At 45.4% G+C, this 21617-nt stretch overlaps 1 protein-coding gene across 1 annotated transcript; it reads right to left on the bottom strand.

Moving 5' to 3' along the window:
- Nucleotides 1-12857: 12857 nt before the first annotated feature.
- Nucleotides 12858-21282, bottom strand: LOC137309195 (uncharacterized). Its single transcript, XM_067977491.1, has 2 exons — nt 21239-21282; nt 12858-14028 (listed from the first exon to the last, which is right to left on the bottom strand). Exons 1-2 carry the CDS (start codon nt 21280-21282, stop codon nt 12858-12860), a joined length of 1215 nt encoding a protein of 404 aa, XP_067833592.1.
- Between the last annotated feature and the right edge of the window lie 335 nt (nt 21283-21617).

The following is a 21617-nucleotide window of genomic DNA, read 5'->3' as shown; positions in this document are numbered from 1 at the left end:
CTATGTACCCTTACTTGTATAGTCTAAGCTCTATCCCTGCTAGACGTGGGTACGAAACAGCCCATAATGCAACCGTTGTTGGCAGGGGAAGGGTCACGAGGATGGGAAGGGAAATGGAAATGTGTCCCTGACGTGTGACCACCAGCTGATGGCTGGGCTGGGCTCGGCCGAGAGAGGTCCTCATTGTGCAATTCCCCACTGACCCTCAGTGTCCAGGGCGCCAGGTGGTGGATGATCAGTTGCATGAGGAGAGGAGAGAGAAAATAGGAGCCGGGGCGGGGGTGGGGGGGGTGGTGGCGGTAGGGTTTATAAACAAAATATAATTAAAATGCTGAATCGTAGGGGTTTGCAATGCACAGGATAATCTTGGAGTTGACTAACTGCTCCTTGGAATGTCCTCTGATAAAAACTCATCAGTGCAACAGAGGTAACCAACATCTCACCCTCCAGGAACAGGTTATTAACGCACATGAGCCTCTCATTCTGTGATTGTAGCTAATGATGGCTGACTAATGGCACTGGAGCTACAAATAACCTTCCACAAATCACTGATCTAACGCCATTCGAATGAAACAGCGACATCCTTCTATCATGCACTCCCACTCTAACATCTCCCACACATAATGGGACTGCATTTGAATCCAATAAATGGATAACTTGGTTTCCCCACAAATCAGCTTCTCCAGGAAGGATTTCTGTGTGCTCAGATTAAAAATAACCATTCACAAACCTTTGTACCTCTGCTCACTTAATTATTGAACACTCAAACAGAAAGGATTGTGTCTATTTGGGTTTCTATAGAATGTGAGTGACTGGAAAGGGGCTTGGGTCCTTTCAATTCTAAATAATAGGAATAAATGGGAAGAGTTCATTCCACTGGGATTCTGTACAGTGGGAGTGAATGGGAAGGGGTTTGGTCCATTGGGATTCTGTACGTTGGTAGTGAATGGGAAGGGGTTTGGTCCATTGGGATTTTGTACATTGGGAGTGAACGGGAAGGGGTTTGTTTCATTGGGATCTATAGAAGGGAGTGAATGGGAAGGGGTTTGGTCCATTGGGATCATAGAAGGGAGTGAATAGGAAGGGGTTTGGTCCATTGGCATTCTCTGGAGGGACCAGGTATCTGGAGCCTGTTCTTGAAATCTACTATCAAGTAAATCTTTTACAGTTTTGTTTTTGAATAACCTACATGATAATGAGGAGGGTTGCACTTTGAGCTGAGAAGTCCATTATAATCAATTGTAATTTGGTGTTTGACATCTTGGCAAACAACTGAGCAAAGTGCCCTGCCTGATCAGGCCTGTACTCTTCCACTTAAAACCTCAGTGAAGTTGGTTGCCATATTGGCGTCTTCAGTAATTGGTGGTTGGCCCACCAAGGCGGGTAAAAGGAGTTAAGATATAGATCAGCCATGATCTAATTGAATGGTGGACCAGGCTCGAGGGGCTGAATGGCCTCCTCCCGTTCCTATGTTCCCATGGGCCGTTACAGAAGATGTGGTGTCATCTATGGGGAGTAAGATTTCAAAACTATTGAAGAAAGTTGCTGGATCATGGAAGGAGTTTGCTCTTTTGTGGTCAACTCGGTATTTGTTACATGCGAAAACCCATCCCCACCTTTAAGGGTCTTCAAACCAAATCACATAAGTATGGAGCAGGCACGCTCTCCCTGTAGGGACACACCCTACTTAGATAATCCCAAAAAGTACCCATGGATTTCACACTTGAGTTCGAGAATGATCTTTCTTGCTCTTCCTTGAATCCTCTCCAATCCATCAGTGTCATTGAGACGATGAGATGACGCAACATTCAGACTATACTCTCACCAGTAAGTTATAGAGTTAGACTTGCCTCTTTTGTTTTGGGGAACACACAATGCAATACGGGTGCAGTCTATGGCACCTTGCACCCTGAGAAGTCTACCATGCAGGCGAAGCCTAACGTTCTCTTGTCCTGCTTCGATTTGTCCTCAGGGAAGGAGATGTAAGTGTTCCTCCTGGTGTAGAGAGCCTCGGTGACCTCCCTGATACACGATGGACTGCGAAGTGTGATATGTGGCTGATATCACCTGCTGTAGCCTGAAAGGAGCCCATGGCAAAATAAGACCATAAGTAGGCCATTCGGCCCCTCGGGCCTGCTCCACCATTTAATGAGATTATGGCTGATCTGATTTTTACCTCAACTCCACTTTCCCGCCCTTTCCCCATGTCATTTGACTCCCTTGCTGATCAAAAATTTGTCTAACTCAGCCTTGAATGTGTTCAATGACTCAGCCTCCACAGCTTTTTGGGGTAAAGATTTCCAAAGATTCACGACCCTCTGGGAGAAGAAATTCCTCCTCATTTCCTTCTTAAACGGGCAACCCCTTATTCTGAGACTATGTCCCCTAGTTTTAGCTTCCCCCATGAGGGGTAACATCCTCTCATCATCTACTCTATGGAGTTCCCTCAGAATCTTGTATGTTTCAATAAGATCTCCTCTCATTCTTCTAAACTCCAATGAGTATAGACCCAACCTGTTCAATCATTCCTCATAAGACAACCCTTCCATACCCGGAATCAACCCAGTGAACCTTCTCTGAACCGCCTCCAATGCAAGTATGTCCTTCCTTAAATAAGGGCACCAGAACTGTACGCAGTACTACAGGTGTGTTCTCACCAGCACCCTGTACAGTTGTAGCATGACTTCCCTGCTTTTATACTCCATCCCCCTCAGAATAAAGGCCAATATTTTGTTTGCCTTCCGGATTACCTGCTGCACCTGTATATTGACTTTTTGTGTTTCATGTACGAGGACACCCAGATCCCTCTGTACCGCAGCATTTTGTAGTATTTTCCCTCCCAAAGTGGATGACTTTACATTTTCCCACATTATATTCCATCTGGCAAATTTTTGCCCATTCACTGAACCTGTCAATATCCCTTAGCAGACACTTTGTGTCCTCATTGCAACTTGCTTTTCCACCTATCTTGTATCATCAGCAAATTTGGCCACAAGACACTCTGTTCCCTCATCCAAGGCATTGATATATATTGTAAATAGTTGAGGCCCCAGCACTGAGCCCTGCGGCACCCCACTAGTTACAGATTGCCATTTTGAAAATGACCCTTTTATCCCGACTCTTTGTTTTCTGTTAGTTAGCCAATCCTCTATCCATGCCAGTATATTACCCCCAACACCATGAGCTCTTATCTTGTGCAGTAATCTTTTATGTGGCATCTTATCGAATGTCTTTTGGAAATCCAAATATACTGCATCCATTAGTTCCCCTTTATCCACCCTGCCCGTTACTTCCTCAAAGAACTCTTAATAAATTTGTCAGACATGATTTCCCCTTCATAAAACCATGTTGACTCTCCTTGATTGTACTATGAGTCTCCAAATGTCCTGCTACTACTTCTTTAATAATGGATTCTAGCATTTTCCCAATGACAGATGTTAGGCTAACTGGTCTATAGTTACCTGCTTTCTGTCTCACTCCCTTCTTGAATTGGGGTGTTACGTTTGCGGTTTTCCAATCCGCTGGGACCTTTCCAGAATCCAGTGAATTCTAGAAGATTACAACCAAAGCATCTACTATCTCTGTAGCCACTTCCTTTAAGACCTTCGGATGCAAGCTATCAGGTCCAGGGGACTTGTCAGCCTGCAGACCCATTAGTTTACCTAGTACTTTTTATCTAGTGATAGTGATTGTTTTTAGTTCCTCCCTCCCCTTTGCCCCTTGATTTTCTACTATTATTGGTATATTATTAGTGTCTCCTACTGTGAAGACAGATACAAAATATCTGTTCAATTCCTCTGCCATTTCCTTGTTTTCCATTATTATTTCCCCAGTCTCATCCTCTAAGGGACCAATGTTTACTTTAGCTACCCTCTTCCTTTTTATATACTTGTAGAAGCTTTTACTGTCAGTTTTTATATTCCTTGCTAGTTTACGCTTATAATTTATTTTCTCCCTCTTTATTATTCTTTTAGTCATCCTTTGCTGGTTTTTAAAGTTTTCCCAATCTTCGGGCTTACCAGTAATCTTTGCTTGTTGTATGCTTTTTCTTTTAACCTGATACCATCCTTGACTTCCTTAGTTAGCCATGGTTGGTTCACCCTTTTTGAGGAGTCTTTCCTCCTCACAGGGATATATTTTTGTTGCGAGTCATAAAATATCGTTTTAAATGTTTGCCACTGCTTATCCACCATCATACCATCTAATCTGTTTACCCAGTCCACTTTAGCCAATTCTGCTCTCATTCCTTTATAATTGCCCTTATTTAAGTTTAATACAGTAGTTTCAAACCCAAGATCTTCGCTCTCAAACTGGATGTGAAATTCTATCATGTTATGATCACTGCTTCCCAAGGGATCCTTTACTTTGAGATCATTAATTAATCCTGTTTCGTTACCCATTACCAGATCCAAAATGGCCTGTTCCCTGGTTAGTTCCCCGACTTATTGGTCTAAGAAACAGTCCCTAATACACTCTATGAACTCCTCCTCAGGGCTATTTTTGCCAATTTGATTAGTCCAATCTATATGAAAGTTAAAATCGTCCATGATTATTGCATTACCTTTTTTACAAGCCCCCCTTATTTCCTGATTAATATTTTGCCCTACAGTGTAGCTACTGTTAGGGGGCCTATATACTACTCCCACCAGTGATTTCTTTCCCTTGCTATTTCTTACCTCCACCCAAATTGATTCGACATCTTGATCTTCTGGGCCAAGATCATTTCTCACTATTATACCAATTTCATCCTTTATTAACAGAGCTACCCCACCACCTTTACCTTTTTTCCCATCCTTCCGAAATGTTAAATAACCCTGAATATTTAGCTCCCAACCTTGGTCACCTTGCAACTACGTCTCTGTAATGGCCACGAGATCATACCCATTTGTTTCTATTTGTGCCGTTAATTCATCTATCTTATTAAAAATGCTGCGCGCATTCAGATAAAGAACCTTTAATTTTGTCTTTTTACCATTCTTTCCTACCCCGGCCCCATTTGGTAGTGAACTCTTATGTTTGTACGCTCTGTCCCTTCCTGACACACTCTGTTTATCATTACCCCCATCACTTTCCTGTACTGATTCCTTGTCTTTTCTCTTTATCAATCTAAACTTCGCCCCACCTAAGCCCTCCCCCCCTCTATTTAGTTTAAAGCCTTCTCTACCGCCCTAATTATTCGGTTTGCCAGAACACTGGTCCCAGCATGGTTCAGGTGAAGCCCGTCCCAACGGAACAGCTCCCTCTTTCCCCAGTACTGGTGCCAGTGCCCCATGAATCGAAACCCACTTCTCACACACCAATCTTAGAACCACGCATTCATCCCTCTGATCTGATTTATCCTGTGCCAATTTGCTCATGGCTCAGGTAATAATCCAGAGATTATCACCTTTGTGGTTCTGCTTTTTAATTTAGTCCCTCGCTGCTCAAATTCCCTCAGCAGAACCTGTTTCTTAGTCCTACCTATGTCGTTGGTACCTACGTGGACCACGACAACTGGATCCTCCCCCTCCCACTCCAAGTTTCTCTCCAGCCCTGAGGCAATGTCCTTAACCCTGGCACCGGTAGGCAACACAGCCTTCGGGACTCTCGCTCTTGGCTGCAGAGAACAGTATCTATCCCTCTAACTATACTGTTGCCCACTACAACCACCTTCCTTTTTACTCCCCCCCACTTGAATGGCCCCCTGAACCACGGTGCCATGGCCAGTTTGCTCATCCTCCCTGCAGTCCCTGCACTCGTCCACAAGGGCTGCAAGAACCTCGTATCTATTGGACAAGTGCAGAGGCTGAGGCTCCTGCAATGCTACCTTCTGGATCCCTGTACCTGCCTCACTCGCAGTCACACCCTCCTGTCCCTGACCATGTGCCAATTCTATAGTATTTAGTCTAAGGAGCGTGACTGCCTCCTGGATCAAAGTGTCCAGGTAACTTTCTCCCTCCCTGATGCATCGCAATGTCTGCAGCTTGGAGGGCATGGAGGGAGACGGTGACCTTGACAGTGCTGTCCATGCCCTGATTTAAGTCGTGGCTGCACCCGATGACATAGCTCGGTGACAGTCTCCTTGGTGAAGTGAAGGTGCCTCATACATTGCTCCTCAGTAAAGTTAATGTAGAAGAAGTGCATCCTGATGATCCGATGTGGATATGCCTCCTACGCAGTGCCCTCCTCCTCCTCTACCCTCTTGTCACAGCTGGCCCAGGCCTCTGCTGTCTTCTTGCTGCTCCTCTTCCTCCTCCAGCTCTACAAGCCCACCCATGACTGCAGTACAACTGTTTGTAAGGACACCAGCAAAATCTTCTTCTCAGTGTCAAACTTAACTCTCCAGAGTCAGGTAACAGGCCAATCAATGCCCAGAAGTTAACCAGCAGCCTGACAATGACAAACCAGCAACTAACCTGTAAGTAGTGGATGAGCCCTTTAAATAACGCTGGTGGAGGGTCATTCCTGCAGGTTAGCGCCACGAGTTGCTGGGCGGGTTTATCACGTGGGGAGTCAGTACACTGGGGCAGCCCGCTATCACGAATAAGGGTAAGACACTTATTGACATGTTATTCATTGCTTTAATTAGTTCTGGCACATGCTCTGGACGCCGATGCAGAAGGCCAATCCAATACGGCGGGTGGCACACTTCCAGCTCATAATGAGCGCGAGCTTCCTCTCCGCCATGTTGGATGCTTATGCGCCCATTTAGGGCCCGAAAAACGGCACGATCGAATTTGTAGGCTGGTGTGTTAAGCCTTCCTTTCAACAGAGGGACGCTGTTATGATCTGTGACATTGGGGGTCATTTTAACTTTTCATTGCAGTGGAAAGGAAAATGTGGAGAGATGTTTATCGGGCAGCCGATCCTCCGTCACCCATTTTACACTGTCAACCAAAGTTTAAACGACCTCCTTTCATCTTAATTTATTTACCCCACAGGAATTCAGTCCCAGAACGGGTTAATAACGAGAGGAGACATTTTATTTATTTATTTTTTTTGTTGCGGTATTCCTGTAAAGGCTGAGACGGATGGTGATAGGCCTGTCCCCAGTGCCTGTGTGGTTGGGCTGGTATGTGGAGCAGGTTAATGGGTACTGAGCCTTTCACACCTGGGTTAGGTATTGAATGACTCAGAGGCCAAGTTACAAAATAAAAAGTGTCTTCCACTATTCATCTGCCAAAGATCACTCAACAAAGGATGAAAATAGTCCTGTTACAGCCAGCTTCCCCTCACAGAGAACCTTTCCTCTCTCGATCATTCTCTGATCTCCGTTTGCTTTCATTAATCAGGCTATTTTTTTGACTTAATGAAGGTGAAAGGGAAATAGCACGTGGTTCACAAGAGCAAAAAAATCTGACTGGCTGGGTGACAATTGCTAATTCATAAAAAGATTGTGTCAGTTAGGTGAGTTCTATATCAGCCGTGGCTCAGATGGTCGCACTCTTGCTCTGGGTCTGGAGGTAATAGGTTTAAGCCCCACTCCAACACTTGATGACTGCGATCTAAGCTGACACTTCAGTGCAGTGCTGAGAGAATGCTGCACTTTCGGAGGTGCCGTTCTACAAATGGAAGAGGCTCCCTAGGGAGATGGTGAAAGCAGATAGCGTCAATTCATTCACAGAATCATAGAAAGATTACGACACAGAAGGAGGTCATTTAGCCCATCGGGTCCGTGCCGGCTCTATGCAAGAGCAATCCAGCTAGTCCCTTTCCCTGTAGACCTGCAAATTTTTTCCTTTCAAGTAATTATCCAGTTCCCTTTTGAAGGCCATGATTGAATCTGCCTCCACCGCCCCCTCGGGCAGTGCATTCCAGATCATAACCACTCGCTGTGTAAAAAGTTTTTCCTCATGTCAGCTTTGTTTCTTTTGCCAGTCACCTTAAATCTATGTCCTCTGGTTCTTGACCCTTTTGCCAATGGGAACAGTTTCTCTCTGTCTACTCTGTCTAGACCCTTCATGATTTTGAATACCTCTATCAAATCTCCTCGCAACCGTCTCTGTTCCAAGGAGAACAACCCCAGCTTCTCCAGTCGATCCATGTAACTAAAGCCCCTCATCCCTGGAATCATTCTAATAAATCTCTTCTGCACCCTCTCTAAGGCCTTCACATCTTTCCTAAAGTGCGGTGCCCAGAACTGGACACAATACTCCAATTGTGGCCAAACCAGTGTTTTATAAAGGTTCATCATGACTTCCTTGCTTTTGTACTCTATGCCTCCATTTATAAAGCCCAGGATCCCGCATGCTTTTTTAACCACTTTCTCAACCTGCCCTGCCACCTTCAATGATTTGTTTACATATACCCCCAGATCTCTCTGTTCCTGTACCCCTTTTAGAGTTGTGCCCTCTAGTTTATATTGCCTCTCCTCGTTCTTTCTATCGAAATGTATAACCTCGCATTTTTCTGTGTTAAATTTCATCTGCCATGTGTCCGCCCATGCCACCAGCCTGTCCATATCCTCTTGAAGTCTATCACTATCCTCCTCACTGTTTACTACTCTTCCAAGTTTTGATTCATCTGCAAATTTTGAAATTGTGCCCTGTACACCCAAGACCAAGTCATTAATATATATCAAGAAAAGCAGTGGTCCCAGCACCGACCCCTGGGGAACACCATTGTACACCTCCCTCCAGTCCGATAAACAACCGTTCACCACTACTCTCTGTTCCCTGTCCCTTAGCCAATTCTGTATCCATGTTGCTACTGCCCCCTTTATTCCATGGACTTCAATCGTGATGACAAGCCTATTATGCGGCACTTTATCAAACGCCTTTTGAAAGTCCATATACACCATATCAACTGCATTGACCTCATCCACCCTCTCCGTTACCTCATCAAAAAACTCTATCAAGTTAGTTAAACATGATTCGCCTTCAACAAATCTGTGCTGGCTTTCCCTAATTAATCCACACTTCTCCATGTGACTGCTAATTCTGTCCCGGATTATCGTTTCTAAAAGTTTCCCCACCCCTATAGTTGCTGGGTTTATCCTTACACCCTTTTTTGAACAAGGATGTAACATTTGGAATTCTCCAGTCCTCTGGCACCACCCCTGTATCTATGGATGTTTGGAAGATTATGGCCAGTACCTCCACAATTTCCACCCTTACTTCCCTCAGCAACCTAGGATACATCCCATCCGGACCGGGTGACTTATCTACTTTAATTACAGCTAGCCTTTCTAGTACCTCTTCTTTATCAATTTTTAGCCCATCCAGTATGTCAACTACATCTTCCTTTACTGAGACTCTGGCAGCATCTTCTTCCTTGGTAAAGACAGATGCAAAATACTCATTTAGTACCTCGGCCATGCCCTCTGCCTTCATGAGTAGATCTCCTTTTTGGTCCCTAATCTGCCCCACCCCTCCTCTTACTACCCGTTTACAGTTAACATGCCTATAGAAGACTTTTGGATTCCTTTTATGTTGGCCACCAGTCTATTCTCATCCTTTTTCTTTGCCCCTCTTATTTCCTTTTTCACTTCCCCTCTGAACTTTCTATATTCAGCCTGGTTCTCACTTGTATTATTAACCTGACATCTGTCATACGCCCGTTCTTTCTGCTTCATCTTACTCACGATCACTTTTGTCATCCAGGGAACTCTGGCTTTAATTGTCCTACCTTCCTGCCTCGTGGGAATGTACCTAGACTGTACCTTTTTTTTTATTTGTTCATGGGATGTGGGCGTCGCTTGCGAGGCCAGTATTTATTGCCCATTCCTAATTGCCCTTGAGAAGGTGGTGGTGAGCCGCCTTCTTGAACCGCTGCAGTCCGTGTGGTGACAGTTCTCCCACAGTGCTGTTAGGTAGGGAGTTCCAGGATTTTGACCCAGCGACGATGAAGGAACGGCAATATATTTCCAAGTCAGGATGGTGTGTGACTTGGAGGGGAATGTGCAGGTGGTGGTGTTCCCATGTGCCTGCTGCTTTTGTCCTTCTAGGTAGTAGAGGTCGTGGGTTTGGGAGGTGCTGTCGAAGAAGCCTTGTCGAGTTGCTGCAGTGCATCCTGTGGATGGTACACACTGCAGCCACTGTGCGCCGGTGGTGAAGGGAGTGAATGTTTAGGGTGGTGGATGGGGTGCCAATCAAGCAGGCTGCTTTGTTCTGGATGGTGTCGAGCTTCTTGAGTGTTGTTGGAGCTGCACTCATCCAGGCAAGTGGAGAGTATTCCATCACACTCCTGACTTGTGCCTCGTAGATGATGGAAAGGCTTTGGGGAGTCAGGAGGTGAGTCACTCAGCGCAGAATACCCAGCCTCTGACCTGCTCTTGTAGCCACAGTATTTATATGGCTGGTCCAGTTAAGTTTCTGGTCAATGGTGACCCCCAGGATGTTGATGGTGGGGGATTCGGCAATGGTAATGCCGTTGAATGTCAAGGGGAGGTGGTTAGACTCTCTCTTGTTGGAGATGGTCATTGTCTGGCACTTGTCTGGCACGAATGTTACTTGCCACTTATGAGCCCAAGCCTGGATGTTGTCCAGGTCTTGCTGCATGCGGGCTCGGACTGCTTCATTATTGAGGGGTTGCGAATGGAACTGAACACTGTGCAATCATCAGTGAACATCCCCATTCCTGACCTTATGATGGAGGGAAGGTCATTGATGAAGCAGCTGAAGATGGTTGGGCCTAGGACACTGCCCTGAGGAACTCCTGCAGCCATGTCCTGGGGCTGAGATGATTGGCCGCCAACAACCACAACCATCTTCCTTTGTGCTAGATATGACTCCAGCCACTGCAGAATTTTCCCCCTGATTCCCATTGACTTCAGTTTTACTTGGGTACCTTGGTGCCATACTCGGTCAAATGCTGCCTTGATGTCAAGGGCAGTCACTCTCACCTCACCTTTGGAATTCAACTCGTTTGACCATGCTTGGACAAAGGCTGTAATGAGGTCTGGAGCCGAGTGGTCCTGGCGGAACCCAAACAGCATCGGTGAACAGGTTGTTGGTGAGTAAGTGCCGCTTGATAGCACTGTCGATGACACCCTCCATCACTTTGCTGATGATTGAGAGTAGACTAATGGGGCGGTAATTGGCCGGATTTGATTTGTCCTGCTTTTTGTGGACAGGACATACCTCGGCAATTTTCCAGATTGTCAGGTAGATGCCAGTGTTGTAGCTGTACTGGAACAGTTTGGCTAGAGGTGCGACTAGTTCTGGAGCACAAGTCTTCAGCACTACAGCCAGGATGTTGTCGGGACCCATAGCCTTTGCTGTATCCAGTGCAATTCAGCCGTTCCTTGATGTCACGTGGAGTGAATCGAATTGGCTGAAGACTGGCTTCTGTGATGGTGGGGATATCGGGAGGAGGCTGAGATGGATCATCCACTCGGCACTTCTGGCTGAAGATGGTTGCAAACACTTCAGCCTTGTCTTTTGCACTCACATGCTGGACTCCGCCATCATTGAGGATGGGGATGTTTACAGAGCTTCCTCCTCCTGTTATTTGTTTAATTGTCCACCAGCATTCACGACTGGATGTGGCAGGACTGCAGAGCTTTGATCTGATCCGTTGGTTGTGGAATTGCTTAGCTCTGTCTATAGCATGTTGCTTCTGCTGTTTAGCATGCATGTAGTCCTGAGTTGTAGCTTCACCAGGTTGGCACCTCATTTTTAGGTACGCCTGGTGCTGCTCCTCATTAAGCCAGGTTGATCCCCTGGCTTGTTGGTAATGGTAGGGTGAGGAATATGCCGGGCCATGAGGTTACAGATTGTGCTGGAATATAATTTTGCTGCTGCTGATGGCCCACAATGCCTCATGGATGCCTAGTTTTGAGCTGCTAGATCTGTTCTGAATCTATCCCATTTAGCGCCATGGTAGTGCCACACAACACGTTGGATGGTGTCCTCAGTGCGAAGACGGGACTTCGTCTCCACGAGGACTGTGCGGTGGTCACTCCTACCAATACTGTCATGGACAGATGCATTTGTGACATGTAGATTGGTGAGGACAAGTAGACAGGTAGATTGCGACAGGTAGATTGGTGTTTATGATGATGATGGTGATGGTGATTGTGGTGATGGTGATGATGATGGTGATAGTGATGATGGTGATGATGATGCTGGTGATCATGATGATGATGGTGCTGATGATCAAGATTATGATGGTGATTATGATGGTGATGATGCTGATGATGATGATGGTGATGATGGTGATGATAATGATGATGATGACAATGATGGTGATGATGGTGATGGTGATGTGATAATTATGGTGATGATGGTGATGATGTTGATGATGGTGATGATGATGATGAGTGATGGTAATGGTGATGTTGATTATGGTGATGATGATGATAGTGATGATGATCGTGGTGATGATGGTGTTGATGATTTTGATGGTGATGATGATGGTGAGTGATAGTGATGGTGATGATGATGGTGAAGATGATGGTGATGTTGGTGATGGTGATGTTTATGATGATAGTGATAGTCATGATGGTGTTGGTGTTGATGGTTTTGGTGGAGATGGTGATGATGATGGATATATGATGGTGGTGAAGATGATGAAGATGATGGTGGTGATGATGAGTGTGTTGTTGATGATGGTGATGATATTGATTATCATGGTGATGATGATGTCAGTGATGATGATGGTGATGGTTATGATGATGATAGTGACAATGATGATTGTGCTGATGATGGTGGTTGTCGCGGTGTTGATGATGGTGCTGATGATGATTGCAATGATGATGATAGTGATGATGGTGATGATGATGATGGTGATGATGATGAGGATGATGATGATGATCATGATGGTGATGATAATGGTGGTGATGATGATAATGATTGTGATGATGGTGATGGTGACGATGGTGATGATGATCATGATGATGATGCTGCTGATGATGATGGTGATGGTGACGATGGTGTTTATGATGATGAAGAGGTGATGATGATTGTGGTGATGATAGTCACGATGGTGATGATGGTGATGATGATGCTGGTTATCATGATGGTGATGGTGATGGTGTTTATGATGATGATGATTGTGATGGTGATGGTGATGATTATAATGGTGATGGTGATGGTGATGATCATGTTGGTGAACGTGATGATGGTGATGGTGATGTTGATGATGATGATGATGGTGATGGTTCTGGTGAAGATGATGATGGTGATGACTATGATCGTGACATTGATGATGTTGGTGGTGATGATAATGATGGTGATAATGACGGTGATCATGATGGTGATGATGATTGTAATGATGGTGATGGTGATTTTGGTGATGATGATAATTGTATTGGGGATGGTGATGGTGATGATGGTGATAATGATTATGGTGATGATGATGCTGCTGATGATAATGGTGATGGTGATGATGGTGTTCATGGTGATGATTATCATGGTGATGATGATGGTGATGACGATGATGGTGATGATGCTGCTGATGATAATTGTGATGGTGATGATTATCATGGTGATGATGATAATTGTGATGATGGTGATGATGTTGGTGGTGATGGTGGTGATGATGATGGTTGTGATGGTGGTTGTGGTGGTGATGGTGATGATAATTGTGATGATCATGATGATGATGATGATGGTGATGGTAATGATGATGATGATAGTGATAGTGATGGTGATTGTGATGATTATGATGGTGATGGTGATGATGATGGTCAAGATGATGTTGATGATGCTGATGGTTATGATGATGATGGTGATGGTGATGATGGTGTTGGTGATGATGGTTTTGGTGGGGATGGTGATGATGATGGTTATGGTGGTGGTGAAGATAAGTGTGTTGTTGATGGTGATGATGATGATTATCATGGTGATGATTATGTCGGTGATGATGATGATGGTGATGATTGTGATGGTGATGGTTATGATGATGTTGATAATGACAATGATGATTGTGTTGATGATGGTGGTTGTGGCGGTGATGATGATGGTGCTGATGATGATTGCAATGATGATGATAGTGATGATGGCGATGATGATGATGATAATGATGGTGATGATGATGATTGTGATGATGGTGATGGTAATGATGATAGTGATGATGATGATAGTGATGATGATGATGGTGATGATGCTAATGATAGTGATGATAATGATGGTGATGGTGATGATGATGTTGATGATGATGGAGATGATGGTGGTGATGGTGAAAATGATGATGGTGATGATGGTGAAAATGATGATGGTGATGATGGTGATGGGATGATGTTGATGGTGAAAATGATGTGATGATGATGGTGATGATGGTGCTGATGACGATGATGGTGATAATTTTCCAAAATTCTCTGGACTCAGCAAAGGACCCGGCAGATTGGAAAACTGCTAATGTAACACCCTTATTTAAAAAGGGTAGTAGGCAGAAGGCTGGAAATTATAGACCAGTTAGCCTAACATCTGTGGTGGGTAAAATTTTGGAGTCTATTATTAAGGCGACAGTAACGGAACATTTAGATAAACAGAATTTAATAGGACAAAGTCAGCATGGCTTTATGAAGGGGAAGTCATGTCTGACAAATTTGCTTGAGTTCTTTGAGGACATAACGTACAGGGTGGATAAAGGGGAACCAGTGGACGTAGTGTATTTAGACTTCCAGAAGGCATTCGACAAGGTCACATAAAAGATTATTGCTCAAGATAAAGAATCACTGGATTGGGGGTAATATTCTGGCATGGGTGGAGGATTGGTTATCTAACAGGAAGCAGAGAGTTGGGATAAATGGTTCATTCTCGGACTGGCAACCAGTAGCCAGTGGTGTTCCGCAGGGGTAGGTGCTGGGTCCCCAACTCTTTACAATCTATATTAACAATTTGGAGGAGGGGACCGAGTGTAACATATCAAAGTTTGCAGATGATACAAAGATGGGAGGGAAAGTAGAGAGTGAGGAGGACATAAAAAACCTACAAGGGGATATAGTCAGGCTGGGTGAGTGGGCGGAGATTTGGCAGATGCAATACAATATTGGAAAATGTGAGGTTATGCACTTTGGCAGGAAAAATCAGAGAGCAAGTTATTATCTTAATGGCGAGAAACTGGAAAGTACTGCAGTACAAAGGGATCTGAGGGTCCTAGTGCAAGAAAATCTAAAAGTTAGTATGCAGGTGCAGCAGGTGATCAAGAAGGCCAACGGAATGTTGGTTTTTATTGCTAGGGGGATAGAATATAAAAGCAGGGAGGTATTGCTGCAGTTATATAAGGTATTGGTGAGACCGCACCTGGAATACTGCATACAGTTTTGGTGTCCATACTTAAGAAAAGACATACTTGCTCTCGAGGCAGTACAAAGAAGGTTCACTCGGTTAATCCCGGGGATGAGGGGGCGGACATATGAGGAGAGGTTGAGTAGATTGGGACTCTACTCATTGGAGCTCAGAAGAATGAGAGGCAATCTTATTGAAACATATAAGATTGTGAAGGGGATTGATCGGGTGGATGCGGTAAGGATGTTCCCAAGGATGGGTGAAACTAGAACTACGGGGCATAATCTTAGAATAAGGGGCTGCTCTTTCAAAACTGAGATGAGGAGAAACTTCTTCACTCAGAGGTCTGTGGAATTTGCTGCCCCATTAATTTAAAACAGAAATAGACAGTTTCCTAGAAGTAATGGGAATCAGGGGTTACGGGGAGCGGGCAGGAAATTGGACATGAAGCTGAGTTCGGATCGGTCAAGGCCCTGTGGGTGGCGGAGAGGGCCCAGGGGCTGAGTGGCCGGGTCCTGCTCCTACTTCTTGTGTTCTTTAGATTTGAGGTTAGGATCAGATCAGCCATGATCTTATTGAATGGCGGAGCAGGCTCGAGGGGCCGATTGGCCTACTCCTGCTCGAATTTCTTATGTTCTTATAATGATGATGATGATGGTGGTTGTGGTGGTGATGGTGATGATGGTTATGATGATGATGGTGATGATGGTGATGATGATGATGATGGTGATGATCATGGTGATGATGATGGTGATGATGTTGCTAGTGATGATGGTCATGAAGATGGTGATGATGATGATGAAAATGGTAATGATTGTGATGGTGATGGTGGTAGTGATGATGGTGGTGGTGATGATAATGGTGGTGATAATTGTGATGGTTATGATGATGGTGATGATGATTGTGGTGATTATGATGATGATGGTGATGATGATGGTGATGATAATGATGATGGTGTTGATGGTGATGATGTTGATCGTGATGATGGTGATGATGATGATGTTGATGGGGATGATGATGATGGTGGTGATGATGATGATAGTGATGATGATGATGGTGATGTAATGATGATGCCACTGATGGTGTTGATGATTTTGGTGATGATGATGATGGTGGCGGTGATGATGATGATAATGGTGATGGTGGTGGTGATGTTGATGATGATAGTGGTGATGATGATTGTGATGGTGATGATGGTGATGGTGATGATGATGATGGTGTTGATGATGATGATGATGGTGTTGATGATGATTTTGATGATGATGGTGGTGGTAATGGTGATGGTGGTGATGATGATGATAGTGACAATGAGGATGGTGATGATGGTGATGGTGATGATGGTGGTGGTGATGGTGACAATGATAGTGGTGATGATGATGTTGATGGTGTTGATGGTGATGATGATGGTGATGATTGAAATGATGGTGTTGATGATGATTTTGATGATGATGGTGGTGGTAATGGTGATGGTGGTGATGATGATGATAGTGACAATGAGGATGGTGATGGTGATGATGGTGGTGGTGATGGAGATGATGGTGAAGAGGTGTTATACTGGTGCCTCTATCCTATACAAGAGCGATGAGTTTGGAATGTTCACATATGCAGGGTGGCAGTGAATGGGTGGAATGGTGAATTGCTGACCACAGTATCTGGGACACACTCGGAGATGAATGTGTTGATAAATGACTCCTCACTTCTGCGTGACGGAGAACAGCAAACTCTCAGCAAGAGAGGTTAAACATGATTAAATATTGACTTTCCCCGCCCACTCGCCTCCCTCTGCTCTGCTCTGTGTTGCCAATGAGCTATTAAACGTTGCAAGAGAGAGAGAAAAAAAACACCTCAGTCCCACAAGATACAACTTCATTTGACAATAACCAGAGAATTATCCATTTATGGGAATAATTACATGAGTTAAAAAGGCTCGAAGCATCTGATTTAAGTGTTGAATATGTTTAAGTACATCTTTTATTAACTCACTTTTATTAATCTTTTCCTCAATTACTCCATAAAGTGCTGACTCATACATGGAGGGGGATGTAGAGGGGAGGGGAGGGGGGCAGGTTCCTCAGGTGCTCATATATTCAGTGTCAGCCGTGGCTCAGTGGGTAGCACTCTTACCTCTGAATCAGAAGGCCATAGGGTCAAGACCTGCTCCTGAGCCTTGAGTCCATAATCCAGGCTGATACTCCACTGCAGTACTGTCGGAGGTGCCGTAGCTCAGGTGAGACATTAAACCGAAGGCCCTGTCTGCCCTCTCCGGTGGATGTAATCGATCCCACAGCACTATTTCGAAGAAGAGCAGGGGAGTTCTCTGTGGTGTCCTGGGCCAATATTTATCCCTTAACCAACACCTGAAACAGATTATCTGGTCATTTATTTTTTCACGGTTGTTTGTGGGATCTTGCTGTGCACAATTCGGCTGCAGCATTTCCTACATTAGAACAGTGACTACACATCAAAGATATTTAATTGGCTGTAAAGCATTTTGGGACATTCTGCGATTGTGAAAGGTGCTGTATCAATGGGAATCTTCCTTTCTTTCTCATTCTTCATGTGTGATCCCATTGTAGCATCTTCAGGCAGGAGAAGACCGAGTAATTACAGGCCAATCAGTCTAAACTCGGTGGCGAGCAAATTATTGGACTCAATTCTAAGAGACAGTATAAACCTTCATTTAGAAAGGCACGGATTAATCAAGGACAGTCAACATGGATTTGTTAAGGGAACGTTGTGTCTTACTAACTTGATTGAACTTTTTGAGAAGGTAACAAGGAGGGTCGATGAGGGTAGTGTGTTTGATGTCGTCTAAATGGATTTTAGCAAGGCTTTTGACCGTAGCAGGCTGGTCAAAAAAGTAAAAGTCCATTGGATCTAAGGGGAAATAGCAACTAAGATTCAAAATTAGCTCAGTGGCAGGAAGCAAAGGGTAATGGTCGACGGGTGTTTTTGCGAATGGAAGGCTGTTTCCAGTGGGGTTCCGCAGGACTCAGTACTAGGCCCTTGCTTTTTGTGGTATATATCAATGATTTGGACTTAAATATAGGAGGCATGATCAAGAAGTTTGCAGATGATACAAAAATTGGCCATGTGGTTGATAGTGAGGAGGAAAGCTGTAGACTGCAGGAAGATATCAATGGACTGGTCAGGTGGGACCAGAAAAATGGCAAATGGAATTGAATCCGGAGAAGTGTGAGGTAATGCATTTAGGGAGGGCAAACAAGGCAAGGGAATACACAATAAATGGGTGGATACTGAGAGGTGTAGAGGAAGTGAGGGACCTTGGAGTGCATGTCCACAGATCCCTGAAGGTAGCAGGACAGGTAGATAAGGTGATTAAGAAGGCATATAGGATACTTTCCTTTATTAGCCGAGGCATAAAATATAAGAGCAGGGAGGTTATGCTAGAACCGTATAAAACACTGGTTAAGCCACAGCTTGAGTCCTGCGCACAGTTCTGGTCACCACATTACAGGAAAGATGTGATTGCACTAGAGAGGGTACAGAGGAGATCTACGAGGATGTTGCCAGGACTGGAGAATTTTAGCCATGAGAAAAGAATTGGATAGGCTGGGGTTTTTTTCTTTGAAACAGAGGAGACTGAGGGGTGATTTAATTGAGGTGTGCAAAATTATGAGTGGCCTAGATAGAGTGGACAAGAAGGGCCTATTTCCCTTAGCAGGGAGGTCAATAACCAGGGGGCATAGATTTAAAGAAATTGTTAGAAGGATTAGAGGGGAACTGAGGAGAAATTTTTTCACCCAGAGGATGGTGGGGGTCTGGAACTCACTGCCTGAGAGGGTGATAGAGGCAGAAACCCTCAACTCATTTAAAAAGTACTTGGATGTGCATTTGATGCGCCGTAGCCAACAGGGCTACGGACCAAGTGCTGGAAAGTGGGATTAGGCTGGGTAGCTCTGTTTCAACCTGGACGGACACGATGGGCCGAATGGCCTCCTTCTGTGCCGTAAATTTTCTATGATTCTACGTTTCTATGTTTTCTAAGACCTTTGGCCTATCTAGCCCACCCATCCACAGTATTCCCTGAATTATGGATGGAAACTGGACTCGTTTAATTGTCCAAGAGGAGTGGTGTCACGCACGAGAAGTATACCACCATCAGTGTGTACGTAGCACGTACCCGATCGATTGAGCATATTGTATGTGGGAGGTAATCGGATGCAACATTGGATGTTTAAGTTGTGACGGGGTTAGGCCACACTTGGAGCACTGTGCACAGTTCTGGTCTCCATATTGTAGAAAGGGTATAGAGGCACTGGAGAAGGTGCAAAAAAAAGATTCACAAGGATAATAACAGAACGGAGAAGATATATTTATCAGGAAAGGCTGAACAGGCTGGGCCTCTTTTCTCCAAAAAAAGAGAAGGCTGAGGGGTGATCTGATAGAGGTCTTTAAGATTATGAAAGGGTTTGACGTAGAGATGATGTTTCCACTTGTGGGGGAGACCAGGACTAGGGGCCGTAAATATAAGATAGTCACTAATAAATCCAATAGGGAATTCAGGAGAAACTTCTTTACCCAGAGAGTGGTGAGAATGTGGAACTCGCTCCCACAAGGATTGGTTGAGGTGAATAGCATCGATGCATTTAAGGGGAAGCCAGATAAACACATGAGGGAGAAAGGAATAGAAGGATATATTGATCGGATGAGATGAAGTAGGGAGGGAGGAGGCTCATGTGGAGCATAAACACCGGTGTAGACCAGTTGGAACGAATGGCCTGTTTCTGTGCTGTCGTCTTGATGCAAGTCGATGTAACACTCAGTAACATCCCAAAGGGAATCACAGCGAGTGAGTGCGTAAGTGAGTGAGCGAGCACGTGAGTGAGCGAGTGAGTGAGCAAGTTAGCGAGTGAATGCTGAGTGAGCGAGCAAGTGAGAGTGAGCGAGTGACTCCTGAGTGAGTGAGTGAGTGAGTGCATGAGTGAGTGAATGAGCGAGACAGTCAGCAAGTGGGTGAGTGAGTGACCGAGTGAGTGCGAGCGAGTGAAGTGAATGCATGAGCGAGTGAGCAAGTGATTGAGCAAGTGTGAGTGAGTGAGTGTGTGAGTGAGTGAGCAAGTGAGAGTGAGCGAGTGAGAGTGAGTGGGTGAGTGAGCAGGTGAGCGAGTGAATGCTGAGTGTGTGAGCGAATGAGTGAGTGAGTGAGTGCGCGAGCGAGTGAGTGAGCGAGTGAGTGCGCGAGTGAGTGAGTGAGTGAGTGCGCGAGCGAGTGAGTGAGCGAGTGAGTGAGTGCGCGAGCAAGTGAGTGAGTGAGTGAGTGCGCGAGCGAGTGAGCGAGCGAGTGAGTGAGTGCGCGAGCGAGTGAGTGAGTGAGTGCGCGAGCGAGTGAGTGCGCGAGCGAGTGAGTGAGTGAGTGAGTGCGCGAGCGAGTGAGTGAGTGAGTGCGCGAGCGAGTGAGTGAGTGAGTGAGTGCGCGAGCGAGTGAGTGAGTGAGTGCGCGAGCGAGTGAGCGCGCGAGTGAGTGAGTGAGTGCGCGAGCGAGTGAGTGCGCGAGCGAGTGAGTGAGTGAGTGCGCGAGCGAGTGAGTGAGTGAGTGCGCGAGCGAGTGAGTGCGCGAGCGAGTGAGTGAGTGAGTGCGCGAGCGAGTGAGTGAGTGAGTGAGTGCCCGAGCGAGTGAGTGAGTGAGTGCGCGAGCGAGTGAGTGAGTGAGTGAGTGCGCGCGCGAGGGAGCGAGTGAGTGCGCGAGCGAGGGAGCGAGTGCGCGAGCGAGTGAGTGAGATGGGGATGTTGAAGATAAAACAACAGATTTGAATCTTCCTCTGGAGACTCCACACAATAGTTCAGCGAGTGAAAGGACACAGTGTTCCATTGCGTTGTGTCAAACTGTCCCCTGGGCTACATCCCTTTTGATACTTGCTAAGAAACGTCTGTTAGTTTCACCCTCTTGCCTCATTAAGTGTTAACGTCTTTTCTGATCTGGTTAATGTTTTGTAAACTGTTTAAATCATTGACACTGCACACAGTCAGTTATCCTTCTCATGCCTGTGACTGTATCAATAACAGCGAACAGATGAAAAGGCTCCAATTCCACTTCACTAAGCACAGAACGATTATGTGTTCACTTCAAGTTGTGGCGACTAGACTGGACAAAGACTTTGTAGTTCATGGTCAACATCTCCTTCACCCAGCTTTGTGAATTTGAAGCAAGGAATCACTCGTGTGTGGGACAGTGGGTCAGACACTGTCCTTTCACACTCTGGGACAGTGGGTCAGACACTGTCCTTTCACACTCTGGGACAGTGGGTCAGACACTGTCCTTTCGCACCCTGGGACAGTGGGTCAGACACTGTCCTTTCACACTCTGGCACAGTGGGTCAGACACTGTCCTTTCACACTCTGGGACAGTGGGTCAGACACTGTCCTTTCACACTGTGGGAAAGTGGGTCAGACACTGTCCTTTCACACTCTGGGACAGTGGGTCAGACACTGTCCTTTCACACT

This window comes from Heptranchias perlo, chromosome 1 (assembly GCF_035084215.1).
Source record: "Heptranchias perlo isolate sHepPer1 chromosome 1, sHepPer1.hap1, whole genome shotgun sequence".
NCBI classification, from domain to species: domain Eukaryota; kingdom Metazoa; phylum Chordata; class Chondrichthyes; order Hexanchiformes; family Hexanchidae; genus Heptranchias; species Heptranchias perlo.
This window is presented reverse-complemented; position numbering and strand designations above follow the sequence as displayed.

Coding starts and splice junctions, on each gene's coding strand:
- LOC137309195 (XM_067977491.1), bottom strand. CDS start 21,282: ATGAACTACAAAGTCTTTGTCCAGTCTAGTCGCCACAACTTGAA. Junction 14,029..21,238: donor TCTAGTCGCCACAACTTGAA/GTGAACACATAA, acceptor CACTATCATTAG/CATCATCACCATCATCATCA.